The sequence below is a fragment of the Sceloporus occidentalis genome, unplaced genomic scaffold (genome assembly GCF_023333645.1).
Source record: "Sceloporus occidentalis isolate IW3139 unplaced genomic scaffold, rSceOcc1.0.p SCAF_3, whole genome shotgun sequence".
Lineage (NCBI taxonomy): Eukaryota > Metazoa > Chordata > Lepidosauria > Squamata > Phrynosomatidae > Sceloporus > Sceloporus occidentalis.
The window spans coordinates 234,592,462-234,618,327 of record NW_028316983.1 but is presented as its reverse complement, the minus strand read 5'-3'; the positions used below and the strand labels follow the sequence as shown (position 1 = coordinate 234,618,327).

The 25,866-nt window shown below is 42.7% G+C and overlaps 2 protein-coding genes across 5 annotated transcripts in view; one reads left to right on the top strand and one right to left on the bottom strand.

Moving 5' to 3' along the window:
* The window catches only part of LOC149317633 (WASH complex subunit 5), a 53,037-nt gene extending 52,193 nt beyond the window's left edge, over positions 1–844 (top strand). For 3 of the 4 annotated variants that reach the window (XM_089517951.1, XM_089517952.1, XM_089517953.1), the window contains exon 29: positions 276–844. In XM_089517951.1, the coding sequence (XP_089374077.1) occupies positions 276–332 (57 nt within the window). In that variant the 3' untranslated portion in view covers positions 333–844. The remainder of the gene's footprint in view (positions 1–275) is intronic. The other variant, XM_089517954.1, reaches the window with a different exon arrangement.
* Positions 845–5,574: 4,730 nt separating this feature from the next.
* Positions 5,575–25,866, bottom strand: part of LOC149317632 (squalene monooxygenase-like) — a 48,898-nt gene continuing 28,606 nt past the window's right edge. Inside the window, exons 6-12 of the mRNA XM_089517950.1 lie at positions 24,901–25,014; positions 24,396–24,567; positions 18,329–18,424; positions 16,356–16,498; positions 9,604–9,700; positions 8,771–8,858; positions 5,575–6,149 (exon numbers count right to left, since the gene is read on the bottom strand). Coding sequence (XP_089374076.1) covers positions 5,957–6,149; positions 8,771–8,858; positions 9,604–9,700; positions 16,356–16,498; positions 18,329–18,424; positions 24,396–24,567; positions 24,901–25,014 — 903 coding nt within the window. The 3' untranslated portion in view covers positions 5,575–5,956. The remainder of the gene's footprint in view (positions 6,150–8,770; positions 8,859–9,603; positions 9,701–16,355; positions 16,499–18,328; positions 18,425–24,395; positions 24,568–24,900; positions 25,015–25,866) is intronic.

Sequence of the window (25,866 nt, the reverse complement as noted above, 5' to 3'; positions counted from 1 at the left end):
AGATTTTTTCATGGGTGGCTGTGACAGTGACCGCTTTCCTGATGGCTCAGTGTACACAAACTTTGTTTCATGCACAAGATTATTGAATATATTACATTCAAAATTACCTTTAGGCTATGTGTGTATGGTGTGTATGAAACATAAATGAATTTTGTGTTTAGACCAGGGTCCAAGATGCAAAACACCTCTGGTCCCAAGCATTTCTGGTAAGAGAGGCTTAACCCATATTGCATCCCTTTACTATTCTGCATTTGAAGTGTTTGTTTTTTTTTCAGGTTGTCGAAGCCCATGTACCTAATTTCATTTTTGATGAATTCCGAACAGTTATCTAAACTCCCAAGGAATCCATGACCCTAGCTGGAAGTAGAGGAACAAGAGTTGAAAGAGAACATAAAAATCAAGAAAGAAGCTAGCACTTCACAACTTCTGACTAGCAGAGAATACATATTGGTGCATGAACATAGCATAATTCACACTAACCTCTTGCAGCTAACCCTGCTGCAAAATTATGCTATTTTTCCCAGTTGAGTACTTGATACTAGCAATTTCTGTTTAACCCGTAAAGTTATACATAATCTTTCATGTACAAAAATTTATCTTTATGTTCTTAAGAGAGCAATATGTGGACATAAAATAGCATTTTTGTATAGGAATAAAAATGATACTAAAATGAGAAGGCTTGGGTTGTTTCACAGATTTTCATACACATCAAGTGTGTTCATTTACCCTACATCATGGTAAAATACCAAAGACCTGGAACAACTACTGATGAAGGTTAAGGATGTGTAAAGGCAGAATTACCATTGAATATTAAGAAAACAAAAATGTCCATAGGTTTAAAGTGGTTGAAGAAGACATCAAAATCATTAAAGTTTCTATTCCTTGGCTCGGTCATTAATCAGAATTGAGACTGTTGTCAAGAAAAGTAAATTCTGAACAAATGGTATCAAATTGCTTTAATTCTGCGGTATGGCTATGCCCTAAATTCTCATTGATTTCAGTGACTCTACTCTGAAGTATAACTACATCTGGAATATAACTGTTCATGTATAAGGAGTCGATAAGGCTATGTATAACTTGCAATGTAAATATTTAAAATACTTACAAATGTCATCTCTAAATAACTTCAGCAGTCTCCCTTTAAGGATATGCCAGTGGACTCTACCCTAAACTACCAAATCAATTGAAATTTTTCCTATTTAGCCACAAATGTTCTCCAGCATCCATATTTGGTCATGACTACCCAAGTCTCCAGCACTGGAGAGAGAGAGATTAACCATCCATATGATGCATGGCAGAATTCACAAACTCTGGCATTGTCAAAATCTGTTTAAAACTGTTTAAAATCAATGTCGAATTATTTGATCACAGTTCATTTTTCAGGACTTGGATCAAGATTGAAATAGGGTGAGGAGGGTTCCCCAAAGTTGTGTCATGTTAAATGCATGGATCATGACAAATATCCGTTCTGGTTGTCCTCTTGGAAAAATATACAAAGGGGCTTATGTTGCTACAGCTTCATGCCAAAGTAGCCAAAGAGCCCACTGGCTGTATCATCTGGCACTGTAGCAAGGATTAGGGGACAAAATCTCTCTTCACTGCCAGAAAACTACTAGCCCTTGTTAAGGAGACATTTTGTGAATTGGTCTACTGAGCAGCTCAGTCATTGGGAGTACCACCCCTTGAAGCGGAAGTGTTTTGAAAACATTTGGTATGACGATGTGATTTCATTTCATCAGTTCTATTTAATCAGTTTAATCCATTCTATTTAATGATCATTTCCCTCAGCTTCTGGGACTTTTGTTTAAAAAACGATGACTGGTCTGAGATATCAAATTAAGAGACATCAGTGCAGCAGGCAAACAAATGTGTCTGTTGCATGCAACAATGATTTTATGACTCTTGGAGACAGTTTAGGTTTTACCTCCACATATCACAATGATGCTTGGTCACAGGTCCTTTGGCTGGTCCTATTTATAATACAGCCAGCAGTGTTTTAGTTCATGTAAACGTAACCACGTTTGTGGGGTTTTGTTGCTGTTTTTAAATGCAAAAATACCTTAGCCACAAGATGGTAGTGCCCAAAGATCTATAATGAAAATGTGTGTGTGTGCGCTCAGCTTCACAATGTCAACATATGGCCACCCCATGAATTTCATAGGGTTTTCTTAGGCAAGGAATACTCAAGAGGTGGTTTACCGATTCTTTCCTCTGAAATACAGTTTACAGCAGATGGGATCTGGCACCTTTAGGGTATTTATGAAAAGTTTGGGGACTCCCAATATCCACACCAGCTATAGCTTTTACATTATTTGCATATTACCAAAGGATCTGTTGGACATGTTGAGTTAATCTAAACGAAGAACAAACATAGTACAGTAATACTGTTCTTGGACAATACCTCTTCGTATAGCAAGTGGGTAGAAATTATAACCAAATGATATTCCAAGCACATATAAACTCCATGAGGAATACTGCGATCTATCCATCTACCTACGAGGCCAGTAACAAAAAACATCTTGCTGTGTAGTACTATGCTCTAGCAACAATTTTGTGTAAATAGACCAGGCTTTAGCACCGGCTGGTCCACACAGCTGCCTATTTATTTAAATTGTGTGAGAACAGTGTAATCTATAAATGAAGCAGCAGAAAGAACTGGGAGTGCAGCTTCTGAAGAAGATATTTCTGAAATCACAGAAAACACTGCATTCATCTGTAGCACAAGTTACTTTCAGGCAGAGTAAAATGCCTCTGGCCTACCATCCTTTTTTATATTACCCAGCTAACAACCTAAACTGAAATCCCACTATATTTAAACAGGCATACTCCTGTGACAGTAAAATTGCAGGATCTGTCATTATGTTCCACTGGTTTATAATTTTTCTCATCTGGGGTGAACTCAAAATTACTTCTTCCCAGGGAAGGGAAGGGTATCTTTTGAGTGTAGCAACTAGCACTCTAAGAAATTCTATATGAGCTGGAAAAGTACTTTAAGAGCTGGGTAAGGAATCCCCAAATTTACTGTACCTGAATACTGTAGAGATTTGGGCCTCTGCCACAAGGCAGATGGGTTTTGGAGTCCTTGTTAGCATCATGTTCAAACGTTAAGAGTTGGCCAGTGACATGAACAGGTTCACTTTTATTAGTGACCTCGTTTGGATACTTTTTGCATTTGCTTTGCAGTTTGAGGCTGGGGAAAAGGCAGGAAGGCAGAGAACGGACATGGGAATGAATTTTTTAATGTTGCTAACTTGCTTCCGCAGTTCTGATAGCAGCAGGGAGAAGTGTCATGTTTGCACTTTGGGTTTTTTTTATCCTGCACTATATAACCCTTGGAAGCCCATCTTCCACCAGTCTGGGCCTGTAGGGGAAGTGTACCCTACTCCAGGTGCCTCATATATATCAGAGATGGGCATCTGATTTGACTGCTGGCGAAGGGATAAATGGGTAGAATTTGTTCGGCTGTAAGGGGATGCTGTGTACCATACGCTGATTCGCTTACCATCGATAAAGCTTATACTATAGCAGTAACATGTGTCAGTGTTTGGCACTAAAAAAAAAAGGAGATTCCTGGAACTACACCTAGTTCTAGAGCAAGACATGTAGCAATACTGTTTTAGTAAAAGTGGGAAACATGGACCTCTCCAAAAGTCCTTGTGCTGCAACTTCCATCCAATGGGGAGGATCAACCTAACCCCCTGAAGAACCATCCAGCCCACATCCCTGCTTTATAAATCCCTCTGCAGCCTTTTTGCCTCAATAAACCCTTCTCGACTACTAAAGCACTCAATGGCATACCTCATCTCCTCACACCCACAAAAACACTGAAATCAAGAATGCACATAATCATACTACAGAAAGTAAAAAAAGAGGCATGGAATTGCAATGAAACATAACAGGTTTAAATTTTATCTGAGAAAACAGTAAAGGGAAGTTTCACATCAAAAAAAATGTCAACAAGGGAATGTACAGGTAACAGTTGCATGTTTAAATGGTTCGAGCTGCCCTGTCTTTGTTCTGTAAGCTATTATAATTAATGGAGCACTCCCAGCTATCCTGTAAAGATCAACACTTAGTTGCTATCTTTCTGAATCATTAATAGTGGTCATTGTAAACATCTACCTCGTTCAAAAACTTCATTTGTCTAAGAAATTCATACCTATATATATTTTTGTTCATGTATAACATGCACACATTCATCTCCTTTTTTAGGGTTGCCAAGTTGAAAAATGGGATAGAGCTCCTGCATTTTTAACAGATTCTGGATCAAAAGAGATACTATCAAGTTTCCTCATATCTAGCTATAGCAAGCCTCCTTCCTCACACTCACACAAATCACCCTGTAGCTGCTGTAGACTCGGTTTACTGGAGAACTAGTGGGTGCCACAGAAACATCTGCCTGTTCTTCTAGCTGACAGCAGTGCTGGGCCTATTCACACCATACACACACCACTCTCCACAAGCCAGGGGAACAGCTGTGTAGCTAAAGGTGTTGTGGGAGAAGACGCATCATACATCTATCTGACAGAACTTTGCAGTACTTCTTTCTGATCCAGGATCTGTTAACAACTGAAGCTACAGGAACCCAGTCTTGTATGCAGCCTGTCAACCCTATATCTACTTCTAACAGCTCAATCATTCACTCAAGACAGTAGCAAGAACCTGTGGTCTACCAAATTTTGTTGGATTCCAGCTCACATCTGTCTCAGTCATTGTAGGCAGTAGTCACAAATGACAGGAGCTCCAATCTAACAATATCTCAACTGCCATAGCCTCCCCATTCCTGCCTTAATACTAGCAAGAGACCCAGCAGGATGCCTGAACCAAAATTATTCAGTTTATTCAAGGCTGCTGCATTAAAGCAGTTTGACACTGCTTTATCTGGCATGGCTCCATGCTATGGAATCCTGGGATATGTAGATTGTTGTGGCACCAGAGCTCTGTTAGAGAAAGCTAAATATCTCACAAAACTACAGATCACAGACTTCCATAGCACTGAGCCTTGGCAGTTAAAGCAGTGCCAAACTGCATTAATTCTGGAATGTAGATGCAGCTGAGGCCGTTTGCAGAATCAAACAAACCTAAACAACAGTCTGGTTCTCAGTGAGATTTTGAAGTCTGCATATAGGCTGCACCAGGTCAGACTGCAGGTGAGGTCAAACATGATTGAATGGTCCTCTATATAAAAATGGATAATCCCTGACAACACAAAACTAGATTCCAAGGAGAAGGGTTCTAGCTTATTCCCTCGCCCAAAATTCTAAGTTTTCCATGTGCAGGGTGAACAAGGCATATTTCTGATTTGGTTAGGTGTATAGAACAGCATTCAATCATATCAATACCTACCTGCAGCCATAAACAGTACAGCACAGAAACAATGTTGGGTCCAGAAGATGGGAGTCCAAAAATGAACCTTGCCAAGATCTGAGAGACATGTTTACCATCTCAGTGAGAACTAAACCAATCCTCCACAGATATATTCTATTCTATACTGGCACAGTCTCCCCTGCAACAGAGCTTAATTTAACATCTAGCCCCTGGCCCCAGGAGTTAGAGGGAGAAGAGGAGGATAGCTTGATACTGCCAGAAAAAAATATTGTTATTAGCAACTTATTCTGGGGATTCCTCTTCAGAAAGGACCCTGCACTACCTCCCACTCTCTCCTATAGAACAGGGCCGTCTTTACACAGATGTCCATTTCTTGTAAGGATTATACACCAGCCTGTATACCAGGCATCACCAACGACAAGGAAATCCCTTGTCCACACCTAATTTCTCTGTATAAAGATATACAACTTCAAGTCACAAAATAAAGCCACACTGGGTTTTTTTTTCTCAAAGAGTCTGATCTTTTTTAAAAAAAACATAGAGATAGGACAAAACCATTTCATATCCACAAGGGAAGCAGCAAAGAGTCTAATGCTGTTCCTCATCCTGTAGATTTGTTTCTTCCGGTTTAATAGACGAGGTACTTCATTTCAGAATATATGAGTGGGAATATGACTGAGCACGCCCTGTACAGCACAGCAAGGCTACTGAAAACCGCACGCGGCTTGGTGATCCAGGATTCTGATTTGAAGCAGAAATAAACAGCATAGAGGGCGACGGCAAAGAAGTGGCCTATCAGAACAATAGGCTTAGGTGACAGGCTGTAGGAAAGAATTGAGAGAGGAGGGAGAAAAAGTGAGAAATATGACCCCACCATTAGCACACTATTAGAAATTACAAGACAGCCATCCACTGAAATTTCTAGGCAACAACGTCTTTTGAAATGCAGTCCTAGACTTTGTGCCGTTTTCTTTCTAAATAGGGGACAGACAAAGTGAGCCCTGTGGCCATTGAGCCCCAAAGTCCCCATACACCCCACCCAAATTCATAACCCATGCACTCTGCATAACCACTACAAAAAAACGCAGTCTTTCTCCTCCAAGACCACCCTACTCCTAAGTACCCCAAATGCCCCCTAAAGGTAGTGGTAGTAGGGAGGGCAAAAAATTGCTGATATAAAAACTGGAAGTGATACAATGTTGCTTCCAGTCATATCAGGCACATGGTTAAGGGCTACAGAAACGTGCAGGGGTGAAAACTGTCCCTTTCCGCCCACCCCTGCTCTAAATGTTCCTGTAGAAGGCATGGACTAACCCTGGTAAGATAGATCTTCTTACTCATCACTTCTTTCTGCACCAGCTGTTCTAGTTTAGGTGCTTTAAAAGGGGAGACCACCACTCAGTATTTAAGGGCAAATATTTTAAATGCAGAGGTCCCAGATTCAATCTCTGCTATTTCCAGTTAAAAAAGAAGACATAGTAAATGATGTGAAAAACATGGTTTTTTGTGGGTTTTTCGGGCTATGTGGCCATGCTCTAGAAGAGTTTATTCCTGATGTTTCACCTGCATCTGTGGCTGGCATCTTCAGGGAATGCTGACCTGGAAGAGAGTGGGTTATTATATACTGTGTGATCCTGTGTAAGGAGAAGTGATTCCCGTGTTAATCTGTCTATTGTTCTGTTGTTGATGGCAGGGCCTCAGGTTGTGAGGATATGCAAAAGAGGATTAGTGTCTGCTAACTGGTGATTATTGTCTGCTGGGAAAGCTCCTGTCCCTGGGTGGTTTCTCATATGAATTTTCTGAGTGCTGATTTTGCTATTTTGCAGGACTGGTAGCCAAACTTCCTTTACTTTAAGGGTTTCTTCTTTTCTGTTGAAATTGTCCAAGTGTTTGTGAATTTCAATGACTTCCCTGTGCATTCTGACCTGATAGCTGTTGGTATGGTTCAGAATTTCAGTGTCAGAATTTGGTCCCTATGTAGACTTGTCCACAGCTGAACTTTCCCTATTCTGTCTGTGACCCCTTTGATGTATGGTAAAAATACCTTCCCTTTGGGTGGTTGCTTGTCTTCACTCTTCTGGGTTTGTGGTGAGGAAACACAACCTCCAAATGTTTTACAAACAGACCAAGAAAATCCAGCAAATGCTACGCTAAGCGAAGGACAGGAGAGACTCTCTCACAGCCACAGGAGTTTACCACATACCATGCAGCTGCAGACAAGTCTACGTAGGGACCACCAAACACAGTGTCCAAACACAAATCAAGGAACATAAGAGACACTGCATGCTGGGACACCCAGAAAAATCAGCAGTAGCAGAACACATTATAAACCATCCTGAGCACAAAATGCTGTTTGAAAACACCAAAATTCTGGACCATGCTAATAACTATCACGTCAGAATGCACAGGGAATCTATTGAAATCTACAAACACTTGGACAATTTCAACAGGAAATAAGAAACCCTTAAAGTAAACAAAGTTTGGCTACCAGTCCTACAAAATAGCAAAATCAGCACTCAACAAATGCAAATGAGAAATCACCCAGGGTCAGGAGCGTTTCCAGCAGACAATGATCACCAATTAGCAGATACTAATTCTCTTTTGCATATCCTCCCAACCTGAGGCCCTGCCATCAACAACAAACCAATACAAAGATTAACATGGGAATCACTCCTCCTTACCCAGCATCACACAGTGTGTGTGTGTGTGTGTGTGTGTGTGTGTGTGTTCTCTCTCTCTCTCTCTCTTTTCCAGGTCAGCATTCTCTGAAGATGCCAGCCACAGATGCTGGCGAAACGTCAGGAATAAACTCTTCTAGAACATGGCCACATAGCCTGAAAAACCCACAAAAAATTTGGATGCCAGCGATGAAAGCCTTCGATTTCACAGATGTGAAAGATTTTTCTATGACTAAGGCCCAGGACAGCCTCCACCACAGGCATCAGAGGACAAAAAGCAGGGACATCTGATATTCTCTCTGTCAGTAGAGCAACAAATCCACTCCAGATTTTAATCTGAACCTTAAGGAGTTATCCAGGATACATCCCCCAAATGGGTTAAGCATTTTGGACAGATCTTTTAAGGTTTGGGTTGAACTTAAGAGTAGAAATGCAGTCCCACTGACATGGGGGCCATCAGACAATATGGATAATTATTCTGAGCTAGTATGAGGTGCCTTCTTATGTTCCTAAGTAATGATATGTAACTTCAAAACATTTTTGAAAGTCTGGCACATGGTTTGGCTCACTTATATTAATAACCTAAGAATCATACTTTGAAGCATTCCCTGAGCTTGATGCCCACTGCCCTCTACTCTACACTAATTAAATGGGCTCACTGAAGGTCACTTGGGTTCCACACTCAAAAAGGGAAATTTGAGCCAAGTTAACTATTGCCTATTCCTAACAACTTGAAAAAAATTGTAGATGTTTCTCCAACTTACACTGAAAGTAATCCAACTGGACCAGAGACACACTCGCCACCCAGCTTGAAGTAAAGGAAGCAGGCTCTCCTTAACTGATGCAAAGAATCTGCCAAACAAATGAAATGGGACACGCCTTTACAAAGAAGCCAAGCAAAGAAATGAAGAGTGATCTTGCATCATGTAGGGCAACGTAACCCAAATGTTTATAATATTTACAATGAATACTGTGTATTTGGTTGCCATCAAACAAAAAGAGTGTATTATTATCCTGCCAGCAGTCTCTAAACAGATGAACTAGGGCATGAGGACTTCCCACATAATGACACCTACCCCCCTAGTAAATTATTCTACCAATTGGATGTGGAAATCACACCAAAGGAACACTGCTTTTGACAGCATTCCCACAGCAATCAAAAAGAGTATCCTAGTTCTAAATATCAAGTCATATACCCATCAGGGTACAACTAAAGCAACATGTAGTTGGTGGGTAGGATTCTGTCATGCCAGTTGACCTTGCACCACTTAAACCAGACTGATATTTGTGGGCTAAGGCAAACTCACAATAGCAAACTGGAGGTACCCAAAATACAGAACTCCTTCTTAATAAAAGTCACACTGGCTCCATTCTGTTTAAGTTTCCAGGAGGCAGTTAAGACTCTGTTGTTACACTCAGGGGCAGCTGCTCTGGCTGTTTTAACTGTCTATAGTCTTAAAATGATTTCTAAGGAGTGATTTTTCATCTATTGTCTATCACCTCAGGTACTCTGGTGGGTTGAGAAGTGATAGAAAAACACTTTAAACACACTAACAAACTATGCTTACGAAGATGCATTTTTGGGCAACACACTTACCATCTGTTGCAGCAAATAATTCATAAAGAGCCTGTGCAAGAACATTCACCACAAAGGAGTGGGATTTTCTTCGTGTCCAGTAAAAAGTACTTTTGGCCTGCAAAAGATAAGCAGTCAGTTTCTGGCATTAAGATACAATAAACCATTGCTATCTAAAAGGTTCCACCAGATCATTATGTTTTAATATGGTTCAGCAAATTACCAGCACTCCCAAGTAACAAAGAAATGTGCTATGAGAAAAGGTTTCAACAAGGGCTGGCCCATGAGATGATTCATCCCATCAATTAGCCACACTACATCTATAGAAACATGACACTGGATCAGACGATTGGTACATCTAACCTAATTGTTGTCTACACTGCCATGTTCTCAGGCAGAGATCCTTCCCACCATCAGCTGCCTGACAATTTGACTTGAATGCCAGGGGTTTCTCTACCAGTGAACTATGGGTACTTCTCCATTATATATTCCTTTACAATCAAGAAGAAATAAATTTCACATTCTTAAAGTGTATTCAGTTTAAATCAAGTTTATGTACAGTATATCAGTCACTGTAGCATATTATTTCAAGAACTACTACAACATCCACTGACTCTACCTTCTACTACTATGATGTCAAAATGTCCTGAAGTTCTACATTGTCAAAAAAAGAAGAAAAAAAGCAAAGGTAGGAGTTGCAGATTAGTCTTGTTCAAGTGTAGTGTTGGAGGAGGGGGCCTCGTAAATTAGTCTTCTGACATCTTAAATATTTAGCATGGTATAAACCAGCCTTTCTACGCTGGAGGAGGACTGAGACGTTACCTCCTACAAGGCTAATGATAATAGTCTGACTCCTTTAGGCCAGGGGTAGGCAACCTTTTTGAGCCGGGGGGCCAGGTTGCTGTCCCTCAGACAACTGGGGGGCCGAAGCCGGCAGTGGAGCTTCCACCCTCCGGGGGGGGCGGAGCCGCATGCCAGGGGTGGGGCATCCACCCTCCAGGGGCGGAGCCACATAACAGGGGTGGAGCGTCCACCCCCGGGGCGGAGCCGCATGCTGGGGGTGGGGCTTCCACCCTCCAGGGCAGAGCCACATAACAGGGGTGGAGCTTCCACCCTCCAGGGGCGGAGCTTCCACAGAAGCATCATCATAATCATCACTACCACCACCTCCACTGCTATCATTGTTACAGCAGACCTTTCAGCAATAAATGCACCAAAAATACACAGAAATGCACTTTGGAAAGTCACACTCCTCCTCCTCTTTCTCATTGAGAGGGGATTTTGCACATAGAACACCAAGGGCAAGTGAAAATAATAATAATAATAATAATAATAATAATAATAATCAGTTACAAGCATGGAAACTACTAAAATGCAATTCAAAATAAAAGGCAGGAAACATGCACTCTTTCAACCCAGAAAAGCCACAAAGTACTACTGAGAGGGCATTTTGCAAAGAACACCAGGGCAATTAAATAATAATATTAATATTAAAGTTACAAGCATGGAGATTACTAAAATGCAATTCAAAATAAAAGGCAGCAAGCAAAGAAAAGCCACAAAGTACTACTGAGGGGGCATTTTGCAAAGAACACCCACCTAACCCCCTCCCCCAATGAACCAACCTGTGGCTGCAGCTGCTGCTCTGGCTCCGTTTCTCCCTGGCTTTGCCCTCCTTCTGCTGCCTCCTCCTCCTCCTTTCCCTGCTCTTAGGGAGGAGGAGGGCGGAGGGCGAGGTGGAGCCTGCTGCAGGCCCACTGCAGCCCCTGGAGCCCTGTTGGAGTGCTCTAGGGGTTGCAACGGGCCTGCTACATGGGCGCCGCCATTTTGTTTTTCAAAATGGTGGCGAAATCTCGTATGACCTTTGCCATCCTGAGGTCTCGCGAGATTTCGGCCGCCATTTTGAAAAACAAAATGGCGCCCGGAGCGGCAAAAAAATGGGGGAAATCGGCGGCAATCGGCGGCAGGAGTGCTCGGGGGCCGCTTGGAAGGCCTTGGCGGGCCGGATCCAGCCCGCGGGCCGCAGGTTGCCTACCCCTGCTTTAGGCTATCTCAGATAATTATCATTCCAACTAGTAATAATAATGCTTATTTATAATGCCCTTTTTCACCAAAGGGAGGAATGTCAAACATATATAATCAAAATTAGATGTTAAAATACAACACTATAAAATCCCAAAACACTAAAATGTTAAAATTATATAGTAATATATTAAAAACAAACTCCTTATCAGCCACTACCCATCTCAGCCTCTTTAGGCAAACTCAGCAACTCAATCTGATGGACATATGCTGGAGCAGGATATTCCACTGCCATCCTGACTGAATGGTTCAATCTGAAAGGGAGGTTCTGGCATAATTTGCAGATAAATTCTGCTGGTGATGCAATAACTCAGTCGAGTGACTCTAACAACAGGATGCTCAATTTATCATCCTGAGTTAAGCACGATGCAGCAATAATGCTTGGGGAGAGATGAAATAGATATTAGTTGTCTTTAACAAAAATCCCCCAAAGTGCTTGTAATCAAATTAGTTTTCAAAGGTACAGCCCTTCCAAAAATTAAGGGGTAGCCATGTTGACCATAAAACTAATGAAAAGTAAAAAAAAAAAACAATAAATGCACTTTTATTAGGACAGCCAGAAAGTGCAAAAAAACAAAAAACCCTTTATGCTAGCTTTCAAAGCATATTAGCTTCTTCATCAGGCAAATATGTTAAGATCATTTAGGGCAATGGTTCCCAACCTGTGGTTCAGGACCCCTTTGGGGGTCGAACAACCTTTTCACAGGGGTCACCTAAGACCATCGGAAAACACATATTTGCATGTAGCAATGAAAATAATTGTATGGTTGGGGGTCACCACAACATGAGGAACTGTATTAAAGGGTCGCTGCATTGGGAAGGTTGAGAACCACTGATTTAGCAGAAAGTTGGCTACCTTGAGATAGACCTATGGACCTAAATCCATTTAGTCCCAACTATTTATTTATTTAATTCATTTATATAAATCCTATTATTATTATTACCACCATATTTTCTGGCGTATAAGGCGACTGGGGGTATAAGACGACCCCCAAGTCACCCGCTGGCCGCGCCCCTGGCCTCCTATGAGGGGGTCGTGAGCCGGCTGGAGAGGCTTCTGTGGCAGACTTCTGAAGCCGCTGGAGGATCGGAGTATTCTGGGCGGCGGCGGCAGCAGCAAGAATTAAGGGGCCGGCTCTTTTCCACGGCCCGGCCGGCTCGGGAGCCGCTTCCTTGCCACCTTTTGGAGAAACAATGGTGGCGAGAGAGCCCAGCCGTGGATCCTCCCTCAGGCCTCCAGAGAGGCCCCCTCCAGCCGGCGTGAGTGCCTGCTGGCTGGGAGAGGACCCAGCAAGGACCCCAGAGACAGAGAGGTGGCTATGACATTCACCTGTCTCTGGAGTCAAAATCCGGTGCATAAGGCAGACCTAAAGAGTTGCCTTATACGCCGGAAAATACGGTATTATATCCCACCTTTCTCCCCGAAGGGACCCAAGACAGCTCACAGATAAAAGCTTTAAATTATTATAAAATTCAAACAATTAAAATGTCTATAAATAAAAACACATAAAAATACACAATATAAAATCACATCAAATATACTCATGATACAAACAGACGAAAAACCCACCTGCTCCATAAAACAACCCTGTTATGCATTATGTACAGAAAGCCTGCCGGCATAAACGTTTTTTACTTGGTGGCGAAAGGCCAGCAGGGAGGGGGCCAGCCTAGCCTCCCAAGGAAGGGCATTCCAGAGGGTAGGATCAACCATCGAGAAGACTCTCTCATGTCCTCATCAGGTGAGCCTGTGATCTTGATGCGAACGAGAGAAAGCCTTCTCGTACAGATCCTAAGGCTCTTGCAGGTTCATATGGGCAGAGCCATGGAATCAATGGAACATATCCATGTTTTCTGCTCTAGATGGGAGTGACAGTTGGATTTAGGCCATGATGAATAAACACATGACAGAACAAAAATCACCAGGAACTCCTGCATGAATTGCTGGAAATGCCCAAACGGAGGTATTTTAACATGAAAAGCTCCTTAATGCATGACTAATGTCAGTGCATCAGAAATATTATCATTATGAAGTGCTAGTAGCTTCAACTAGTCAAATTTGGCAAACATGTGCAAGAGCAGACTAATAGCAGATACTGGGTGTTGGTTCTATTTTATTTATAATATGCTCATAACATTAACAGGTGCAAGCCCTACCATTAGATTTCTCAATAGATGACTAGGTGTGGCCCAACTTTTATGCGGGAAGACATTCTGAGCAATAAGCTGATGTAGTTCTGCGGCTGTCAGTAGCATGTCTCCATAAATTGGTTCTAGCAAATCATATGTTCCCACAGCTTCTCTCAGGTGTACAAGAATTAAACTACATAGGTAACTACAATGGGGGAATAGTGAATATTACAGTTGAGTTTCAAATAAGGACCCAGTTAACCTATATACTGTATGCCATCAGAAGCCTGGTATGTATATGTGTTCACAAACACACATACACAGAACAAACACAAAACAAATATTAAAACTTGATTAGTGGGACTACATTTTAGTATTTATTGTATGCACTCAGATATTGTATGGTGTATCTGCTCTGACTGCCTTATGGTAGAAGAGCGGGATATAAATAAAAGTTTTATTTATTATTATTCATCCCCCATTGGAGAAAAATAATATAAAAGGGCATATTTCTTAACAGGAAAAAAGATGTCATAGAATCATAGAATCATAGAATCGTAGAGTTGGAAGAGACCACAAGGGCCATCCAGTCCAAGCCCCTGCCATGCAGGAAATCACAATCAAAGCATCCCCATTGACAGATGGCCATCTAGCCTCTGTTCAAAGACATCCAAAGAAGGAGACTCTACTACATGCCGAGGGTGTGTGTTCCACTGTCGAACAGCCCTTACTGTCAGGAAGTTCCTCCTAATGTTGAGATGGAATCTCTTTTCCTGTAGTTTGCATTGCTCCGGGTCCTAGTCTCTGGAGCAGCAGAAAACAAGCTTGCTCCCTCCTCAATATGACATCCCTTCAAATATTTAAACAGGGCTATCATATCACCTCTTAACCTTCTCTTCTCCAGGCTAAACATCCCCAGCTCTCTAAGTCGTTCCTCATAGGGCATGGTTTCCAGACCTTTCACCATTTTAGTCGCTCTCCTTTGGACATGCTCAAGTTTCTCAATGTCCTTTTTTAATTGTGGTGCCCAGAACTGGACACAGTATTCCAGGTGGGGCCTGACCAGAGCAGAATAGAGTGGCACTATTACTTCCCTGGATCTAGACACTATACTTCTATTGATGCAGCCTAAAATCGCATTGGCCTTGTTAGCTGCCACATCACACTGTTGACTCATGTTCAACTTGTGGTCTACTTGGACTCCTAGATCCCTGTTGAATTTCATTTTGTTAGCTTTGGCCCAGTTTTGTAATCTGTTCAGGTCATTTTGAATCTTGATCCTGTCCTCTGGAGTATTAGCTATTCCTCCTAATTTGGTGTCATCTGCAAATTTGATAAGTATTCCCCCAATTTTGTCCTCCAAGTCATTGATAAAGATGTTGAATAGAACTGGCCCGAGGACAGAGCCTTGTGGGACCCCACTGGTCACTTCTCTCCAGGATGAAAAGAAGCCATTGTTGAGCACCCTTTGCATTCGGTCGGTCAGCCAGTTATAAATCCATGTAACAGTTGCCTTGTCTAGCCCACATTTTACAAGCTTGTTTGCAAGAATATCATGGGGAACTTTGTCAAAGGCCTTACTGAAATCAAGATATACTATATCCACAGCATTCCTTTCATCTAACAAGCTGGTAATTTTATCAAAAAAAGAGATCAGGTTTGTCTGGCATGACTTATTTCTCTGAAACCCATGTTGACTTTTTGTGATTATGGTTCCCAGAGTGTCAGGCCAGGAACCAACAAACAGCAGCAATACTTCAAATAGTTAAGGGCTGGATTTAGTATAACTATATATTTACAAGGGAAAGGGGAATAGAAAGAACACAAGGAACACAAAACAATGGTAACTGTAGGAATACATACATAAGCAGAAACAAGAAAACTTTCCTAGACTTTGCTAAATGACAGCATGGACCTCACAAAATTGCCACAGATCAGGACTCCATGATACTGAGAGAACTAACTATGAGATTCTTTACCCACATTTCAGCTGGTGCCATCAAAACAAGAAAACAAATTATGTTTAGCTGGTCTTTTAGAACTAATTCATTCCAATTGCCAAATCCTACATCTGCTTATGTAGACTCCCACCTCAACAAGAGAGGCAGGAGAGCAACTCTCAGTGACCATTTATTGAAAAATACTGTTCTTCCCTTTTTCCCCCCTCTCTATTGGGTTTTTTAAAATTAACGTACAGCATTTTGGAATTCTTTTCGTTGAAGGGCAATTTATAAATTTCAAATAAAAATTTGACAGTAAGGGCTGTTCGGCAGTGGAATGCACTTCCTCGGAAGGTGATAGAGTCTCCTTCCTTGGAGGTCTTTAAACAGAGGCTGGATGGCCATCTGTCAGGGATGCTTTGATTTGGATTTCCTGCATGGCAGGGGGTTGGACTGGATGGCCCTAGTGGTCTCTTCCAACTCTACGATTCTATGATTCTATGATTCTATGATTCTATAAACGAAAAAGCAGCTGCCTAAAGCAATGTAAAAATAAACCCAACCTGAAAAGGGAGCCAAAATACCAAAGAGTTGAGAGGGAAAGCCAGAATCCTGTCCTACCTGCAGAAGAGCAGAGTCCTCATAAAGATCTGGAACAGCCTGCAACAAATGCCTCCATATCTTGATGTCATTCAAAACAACACTCATTCCTCCACCTGTTAGGGGATGCCTCATGTTGTAAGCATCTCCCAGGAGAAGCACTCCTAAAAAGGAAAGAATCAGCCACAATTAACTCTAATTCCAATCACAAAGAAACAGCTGAAAGTTAGCTTACAAATCCCTAACTACTTGGGCACAATTACCAAAGGATATGGAGAGGAGGGGTGTATAGCATGGTGCCTGTTTCTGTAATATGTATGTATTTGTAAACCCTCATATGTTTCAGTTCTGCATGTGTATATACAGGTGGCCCTCTGCATTTCCAGCATTGACTTTTGTGAATATGATTATTCAAAGATTTGATTAATATGTCCTCTCTAGGAATTTCTAGGTTCTCCAGTGCAACTCTGTGGTCAACATATGGCAGAAGTTGACTATAGAGTCACACTGGAGGGCCTAGAGATTCCAAGAGAAAACACTTCTCTTGGCACTTCTGCTGGATGTTGACCACACAGTTGCATTGGAGGATCTACAGATTCCTAGAAAGCTGTTCTCTGTTTAAAAAAATAGTGGTGTTTTTATTTGTGTTTTTTCCATTTTTATTTTATTTTTTATTTTTTTAAGATCCTGTGTCCCTAACCCCAGCGAATGTGGAGGGTCCACTGTATTTATTAATACTCATTAATCAGTACAGCATTTTTAATCCCACAGAAGCCTCATGCCATTTCTCAGTAAACATGGAGAGAAACAGAAGAGGCAGGCAATCAAGTCACCACTATAAGAGCAGTGAATTCACCTGTGATTTAACTACCGCTCCTCCTATAGCTGCTCTGAGTTGGTGCCAAAATATGGTACAGGACTGGCAGAATACCCCATTCGATCCAGAACAGTTAAAAGGGGAGCAGCTGTAAAATCAAGAGTTGCTTTATTCACCCTATAGCAGCAATCCACCAGCAGTTCCTGGACAGAAGTGATATAAAATTAACTCTGGCAATTGTCAAAACATTATCCCCTTGTCAAAACAATGGAATTTTCAATGGGATCAGGATATACTCTTCAGAGGAAGGTAAAGGCAAACCTCTTCTGAACAAATCTTGCCAAGAAAACTCCATTATAGGTTCACATTAGGGTCTCTGTAAATCAGAAACAATTTGAAGGCATACAACAACAACAGGATATACAAGAAATGTACATAAAGCCCACGACTAACTCTGTATAATCTTTTTTATCCTGATTCAGGAAGCTCAAGGTAAGTCTGATTAATATTCTGATTAATATTAAATTGGAATTAATATTCAAATTTACCTGTCAAAATGAGCACTGAATACCCCTCAAGAAACATCTAAATGTCATCTTTATTTGTCATTTTCTGAAAAATGACACTTCTCATGTAACAGATAAAACTGTCAAAAAATTAGGCTTGCTACACAAATTTTTATGAGGTCCTCTGTCCATGCCCCACCCTGGACTTCCTAAGAAGTTTTGTTCATTGTTAAACGAAGAAATGTTAATAAAATGTCAACACTCATCACATTCTAGATATTAATTGCAATATCCATCAGAATAAGTGATACGTTTAAATCATATGGTTTCTAGACAACAGAAAGTGAGAGAAGATCTAATTAATTTTAGAAGGAAATTACTCTACCACAGTATATGAGAAATACAACAACATCTTTGGCTGAGATCCAAAGAACTACACAAGCAAATCTGCACACATACGAGATATCTGGTTTTCTATCTTTCACACACACGGCCATCCTCTTTGAAACAGAGAAGTCTTTCAAAAGAAGTCTGTGTTATGGCATGGGAAGCACAGTATTTTCTGCTCTTCGAAGAAAAAGAAATCAAAAGTCCCATTGGGTATGCCTAAACCCTTGGATAAGCTTGTCCTTATGTCTCCAAATTTTACAGGGGGTTTTCTGCTCACAGACCTGCTTTGTTTACAGGAGAAGGAGGCAAGAAACTTGCAGGCATGGTCCTCAAACGATCATTCTGTACAGCTATTAGGAAAGGTTCCTGCAGATGTTCTGCAAAAATGACAAAACAACAAAACAAAACAGTATCACAGTTATTTCCAAAGTGATTTTATTTTGATCAAGACTAAGAAGATAAACCACCTTGAACAGGCATGGTAGACTGCAGTTCTGATAAACTCAAGCCAGTATAGCCAATAATGAAGAATACTAGAAACAACAATCCAACACCATCTGGAGGGACACACTTTGCCCACCCCTGACCCAGAATCACAATGAACCACAAATTACATGGGAGATGAAAGATGACTTGGTGGCTCATCCCCATATCTCTGATAAACCAGAGATGGGTCACTGGGGCAATATTACCTTAGACCATTTAGTTGGCTCTCTTTCCTTACAGGTTATTGTCTCTCTACAAAAAGTAAAATACACCATAATAGTTATGATAGATACTTTAAGGAGTATCACAGAATATTCAAAGTAAGGCTGTCCAGGATTTTAAAAGGGTGTGCCTGTAACAGTTATTACACAGAAACAAGAATACACCATAAACATCTGGTGAACATATTTAACCAACCTAAATGAGAGTTCTCCCAAATCACAGTAGCAACAACAATAACAACAACAACATGTATTTATAATGCTCTTTCTACCAAAGGGCAGTACATCAAAGCATATACAATAAAAGAAATGTTTCTCACTACTTCTAAAGAGGACCCCAGATGAAACTGCTCAAAACCATCCCACTTTCTTTTGGCTGACTGCTAGACACCCGGAGGTGCTCACTGGGCCCCCAAAACTGAGAGGGAAGTCACACATCAGCAACACCTCTGCTAGAAATATGCCACTTTCCTAATATATCAACAGGCTGTTGCACAAGATTTCTCCTTAATAATAAATTTATTTTATTTTTTATTTGTATGCCGCCCTTCCTTCGATCAGGGCGGCTCACAACAGTAAAACAGACAATATTAAAATACATATCAATAAAAATACCATAAAAATACAATAAAACATCCAATACATCATAAACAGCTTAAATCCAACAAATAGAAAAAAAAAGTCAAAAGAAAACCCCATGACCCAACCTCATGGCCACGAAAAGAGGAGGGAGGCCCGCAGGATAACTATTTGGGGAATGCCTGTTGAAACAGGAAGGTTTTTAAGTCCTTCCTGAATTGGGCCAGGGTGGTAGACGAGCGGAGCTCTATGGGCAGCTCATTCCAAAGGGCTGGGGCAGCTGTGGAAAACGTCCTCCGCGAAGTGGAGGCTAACCTAGCCCCAGGCACCTTCAGTAGCTGCTGCCCAGTCGATCTGAGGGTGCGAGGCGGAATATACGGGGAGAGGCGGTCCTTTAGGTATCCTGGGCCCAAGCCATTTAGGGCTTTATAGGTAATTACCAACGCCTTATATTGAGCTCGGAAACGGATGGGCAGCCAATGGAGGTCCTTTAAGACCGGTGTTATATGGCTGGTCCTGGAAGCGCCAGTGACCAGCCGAGCAGCCATGTTCTGCACCATCTGGAGTTTCCGAGTTTGGTATAAGGGTTGCCCCATGTAGAGTACGTTGCAGAAATCCAATCTTGAAGTTACCAGAGCGTGTACAACAGTTTCTAGGTCCCTCTGGTCCAGGTATGGGCGCAGCTGGCGAATCAGCCGAAGCTGATGACAGGTGCTCCTGACCGTCGCATTCACCTGAGCAGTCAGGTGAAGCGACGAATCAAGGAGCACCCCCAGACTGCGCACGGAGTCCTTCACAGGGAGCGTGACCCCGTTCAGGACAGGTGGAACCACCGCCATCCCCGGACCAGAAGAACCTACCACAAGTACCTCCGTTTTCTCTGGATTCAGCTTGAGTCGGTTCTCCCTCATCCAGCCCATTACTGACTCCAGACAGGCCACGAGAGGAGAGACGCCATCCCCAGTCACTGCATCAGTCGGAGACATAGAGAAGATTATTTGGGTGTCATCAGCGTACTGATAACCCCGCGCCCCATGTCTCCGGATGATCTCTCCCAGCGGTTTCATGTAAATGTTAAATAGCATGGGAGACAGAATGGCTCCTTGAGGGACCCCAGTTTTAAGGGGCCTCTCGTTGGAGCACACGTCTCCCAGCTGCACCATCTGGGACCTCCCGGAGAGGTAGGAGCGGAACCACTGGAGCGCAGTGCCCCCAATTCCCACCTCTGCCAGAAGGATACCATGGTCTATGGTATCAAAAGCCGCTGAGATGTCCAAGAGCACCAACAGGGACACGCTTCCCCTGTCGATGCCCAGACGGAGATCATCGACCAAGGCGACCATGGCCGTCTCAACCCCGTAACCCGCCCGGAAGCCAGTTTGAAATGGGTCCAGATAATCCGTTTCATCCAAGACCGCCTGAAGCTGGATAGCAACCGCCCTCTCGATCACCTTTCCCAAAAATGGTAGCAGCGAAACGGGCCGATAATTATTATGTACCAGGGGGTCGAGGGAGGGCTTTTTTAGGATCGGTTTTACGATGGCCAATTTAAGATCCGATGGAAATTGCCCATCCCTCAAAGATGAATTAATTATCCGGCGTAACAATAATGTTACCGCCGGTCCCCCCTGGGCTGCTAACCACGAGGGACAGGGATCAAGAGAACAGGTCGTTTTCCGAACACTTCCGAGGATATTGTCCACATCCTCGGTACTCACCAACTCAAACTGATCCAGTTTAACATAGTCCACGGAGGCTCTGGACACTTCTACTCTAGGTTCTGCTATAACGTCGGCGTTCAGACTTTCGCTTATACGAGAGGTTTTATCCGCAAAAAAGTCGTTAAACAAGTCGCAGCAGGCCTTAGAAGGTTCAAGGATCTGGTTCGGGGTGGGAGGGAGCTGAGTTAGCTCCCTGACCACCCTGAACAACTCTGCCGGACGCGACTCAGCGGACGCAATACGAGCACCATAGAACGAGTTCTTTGTTGCTCGTATTGCCTCTCCATAGTCCTTTAATAATTGGTCTAGGAGAGTCTTGTCGTGTAAGCGAAGGTGTTTGCGCCAACGGTACTCTAGCCGTCGCAGAACCCGCTTCCTCGCCCGGAGATCTTCCGTATACCAGGGCTTACGCTTGGAAGCGGGCCTGAGAGGGCGCTTGGGAGCGATCCTGTGTATAGCCCTAGAAAGACCGGTATTCCAGATACCGGTGAGGGCGTCAACAGAGTCGCCGTCATTTCCAACCGTGAGTCCCTCTAAGGCTTCCTGGAACCTCTCAGGTTCCATCAGCCTTCGAGGGTGGACCATCCTAACAGGTCCGCCACCCCCGGGGGGGATCTGGGTAGAGGCCTTGAGTTTCACCTCTACCAGGAAATGATCCGTCCATGACAGGGGGGAAACATTATCTATTTCCGCCCACGGATTCTCCGCCTCCGAACAGAAGACCAAATCGAGGGTATTACCCGCACAATGCGTAGGACCCTGTATCAGCTGGGACAGGCCCATGGCCGCCATGGTCTCCATGAATTCCCGAGCCGCACCAGATGGAACATGGCTGGCCGTGAGGGAGATGTTGAAGTCGCCCAGGACAAGAAGCCTGGGCGTCTCCAGCATCAGCTCAGCGACCAGCTGTGTCAGCTCGTTAAGGGAGTCCGCTAATGCACGGGGTGGCCGATACACTAACAGAATCCCTAGACTGTCCCTAGCCTTTAGGGTCAGGTAAATACACTCGATATAGGAAGTCTGTCGGATGTGGTTCCTGGAGAGGGGCACGGTGTTCCTATGTACCAAGGCCACTCCCCCCCCCCGCCCACCTAACCTGCGCTGGTCCTTCACCGAGTACCCAGCAGGCAGGGCCTGAGCCCACACAGCGTCTCCTTCAGGCCCCAGCCAGGTCTCGGTAATGCAAGCCAGGTCACACTTCGAGTCCTCCAACAGATCTTGGAGGATGTGGGACTTGTTGTTAAGGGACCTGGCATTGCACAGGAGCAGCGACAGGGTTTGTGGCACGGTTGGAGAGACCCTCAGGTCCTTCAGGTTGGGAGGGGGACAGGAAGGTGAGATAGATATGACGCATCTATCACGCCTTCCCCTGGAACGCAAGTCCCTTCTCCCACCGCCATACCTCCCCCTGCCCCACACAACCTCTATAGGAGCTCCGCCCCCCAAGGTGTTATCCCTGGCCCAGGCATCCCCCGCATCCCTATCCTCCCCCCACCCCTCTATGGCTACTAGAGGAGCAGAGGTTGGCCACTACAGGCATCCTCTGCTCCCAGGGCCAGTCAAAGCCTCCCACACTAGCGCTGCGCAACTGCGCAGGTGCGCAGTTGCGGTGCTCCTCAGTCCGTGGGCGGTCCTCCCGAGGCGGTGCGCAGATGCGCACCTCCGACACCCCGGGAGGAACCGCCCGGCAGAAGAGCAGTCCCAGCGGCGACGGCGGCGGTCTGGCGTGGAGGGCAGAAGGGGGCGTGTCAGAGAGGGCCCGGTCGCCCGGCTTTATCTCCGCCGCTCTCACCTGGCGGAGTTCCTCCCTGGCTTCCTTAAGAAATGCATTTTAAGAAATTCAGGAACAAACCACATCAGAAGGTACTCATTATCGTAAAAATGTAACACCAATAAACCAGTCAAAGGTAACAGCATATCAGAATATTGTACTTTTGCCTTTATTGCTTTGTGAGAACTGAAAGGAAGGGATGAGGAACTAGAGTATATCCTTATGTTCTTGTGAAATCATGCTTGTTTTAGAAAATATACATGCAACTTAATCTCTTCAAAAGAAGACAATACATTTCCAAACCCACTATTGGCTACAGGAAAGATTAGGCTGCATCACTACTTTCAAAGGTACTTGGATAGCAAGAGATTATATTTTACCATTCCCCTCACTCTTCCAAATCTCAGCTATCCTTTTCACTGGAACAATCTGGGCCAGAAATATGAAAGTTTACTAGCTGGTGACAGGCACACAATATCCTTTCTATGACAAGACAGTAATGCTGCTTTTTGACTCTCTCTGTACATGCATCTCAGTTTATTTTCAAGCTCCAGGCTTTAACTATTTTCATGCTTCACATGTTAGTGTTATTTTTTACTGGAAGATGTTCTAAGTCAGAATGATATTGATTGGTAACATTTGCTTCCCACAAGCAGTGGTTTCTTTGTTCCAGGAAAAGCTGGGGCTCCTCCATGAGTAGACTGTTAAGAAGAGACAAGCCTCTAGCCTCCACCATGGTTGATCTGCTGTGCATTGACTCAACTCACATACAAACACATGGATGGCATTCAGACATTCAGGTAGATGTATCTTTTCCCCAACAGTCAACAGGCAACTTGATGGCACATGCACAGAGAAAATAGTAGCCAGAGTGGGGATGGGGGGGATTTACATAAGAAAATGGCATGAGGCAAAAAGAATTAAACACTGCTTCCCTACTGCTGCTCCCCACTCTGGGTCGGGGGATGTTCCTTGGTTGGTTCTGAATTAAAATTCTCCCAGTCTCTCATCAAATTAGGTCATTATGGAAACCTTTACAAGTTTCATTCCACAGTTCCTCCAACAAGCTATCTGGAGTCCCACGGAGCTGTCCAAGGTCTAACAAATCCTGTTTCTGATTGGATATAGCTGTCCTTCCAACTGAAAGCTGCTTTGGTGAATTATTCCTAAGATTCTGAAAAGTTTAGTTAGCTAATGTTTTGTTTGGTCATTTTATTATAAAAAGCATTAGGTGTTTCTGAGCATATGTGTTTGGTCCATTAGCAAATATATTCAACTGAAAATTGGAGTTGATTTGGTTGTCTGCATCTAACCTAGAATGTAGTCTCACTCATGGACCAGTCTGCTATTTAAAGACAGAAAATGACAAGATACCCAACCTTCTCCAACCAAATATGTAAGCTTGATTTTCCTAAGGAATGAATTATTAAAAATATGAGTAGTGGCAGTCTATCACTGAGGAAGAGTCCTTGGCAGTGTGCTCTACCTCACAAGTTTGGAAGCACAAACATGCACAAATCTAGCACCTAATTCTTACCACAGTACTGCCAGTCAATAGACATAGTCTTACCTGGTAGCTGGGGATAAATCTTTTCAGCCATATATTCCTTAAGGTTCTTTGGCATTTCACCTCGAATGTCAACAAGGACTCTGGTTTCATTGGAAGAAATCTGGTAGACAAGTACTGGACTAGGATTTCCCAAAACAAGTTCAGCATGGTTGGTTTTAAATTGAGGTGAATTCTTTGTAAAAAGAAGAGGGAAAAATCAAAGATTCTTTATGACTGCCTTTTCCCAATATATTGCCATCAATTCATCGAGCAGCTTTCTGTGAAATACTGGCACAATAGCTCATTTCCCTATTTGTACAATGGAAGCAACAGTAACTGTGTGACTGTTGTGAGGATGAATAAGTATCATAAGAGTATTTAAAATTCTACAGGGATGATAGTAACATTATCACCTTAACTGGGACCATTCTAAAATAGTCATTGTGATTATCTGCTTTAAGTCTCTAAAATGGATAAAGACAGTTAATTGCCTTTTAGATAAATCAGCTTTTTAGGGAATGCTTACCTTCAAAATGCATCCTACAAAATGAGACGGAACTTTAACTTTACTAGAGATGAAATTTTTCCTAAATTTGGAAAAAAGACCATCAGCCACAACTGTAAGGGGTGCATGAAGCTCCTACAACACAAAAGCATTAGAACAAAAAGAAATAAATAATGTGAAACAGTGCCACACAGTCTCTCCTGAAAATAGTCCACACCCACCAAAGTTTTCTACATCATTTCAAAAGTTTGACTATGTATCAAAACTATGTTTCGAGGAATTTCTGAGCAACCCTTTATCATGGTCTCTTTAACAAGAAGAGACCTCTACTCTCAGTAATGTGATTCTAATGCCCCAGTCCATACCATTTGCTGGTCCCAACAACATATCAGTCTAACATGTGGATGTTGACAACCTGATGTACACTCAGTACATGCACAACCATAACCAGAGTTTGCATACCAATCAGTTAAAACATATGTAGTTCCTACACAAGTGTGGGATTGGACTGATATCTGCTACCATATATTCATATTGTATTTGATATTCAAAGCCTCCCACCTTCTGTTTTCAGTCTTCTCTGAAACCTGAAGTTTCTAACCCTGCTTGCTGAAAGACAGAGAATTCTACATATTTCAGTCAAATGTTTATTGTTTGATGTCTAATGCAAAATCAAATTTTGCATTAAGTCAGACTGGAACAATAAACAGAATACTGTATTACTTTTTACAGAAGAGAGGCTATGTGGTTCTCTTGCAAAAGCAAATCATTTTATTTAAGTACATTCTTAACCCTAAATGTGATGAAACAACAAGTTGAGAAACTGAGACATATTCTGGAAAATTAATGCATAACTTTTATAATGACAGGACTAATTAGCGCTGTTATGAAAGATGTTTTAATTAATTTGAAGATGAGTCAGTAATTATAAAAGGTACACATCTGATACTTTAGAAATGGTATGCTCATTTGGCAAGCTAATAACTA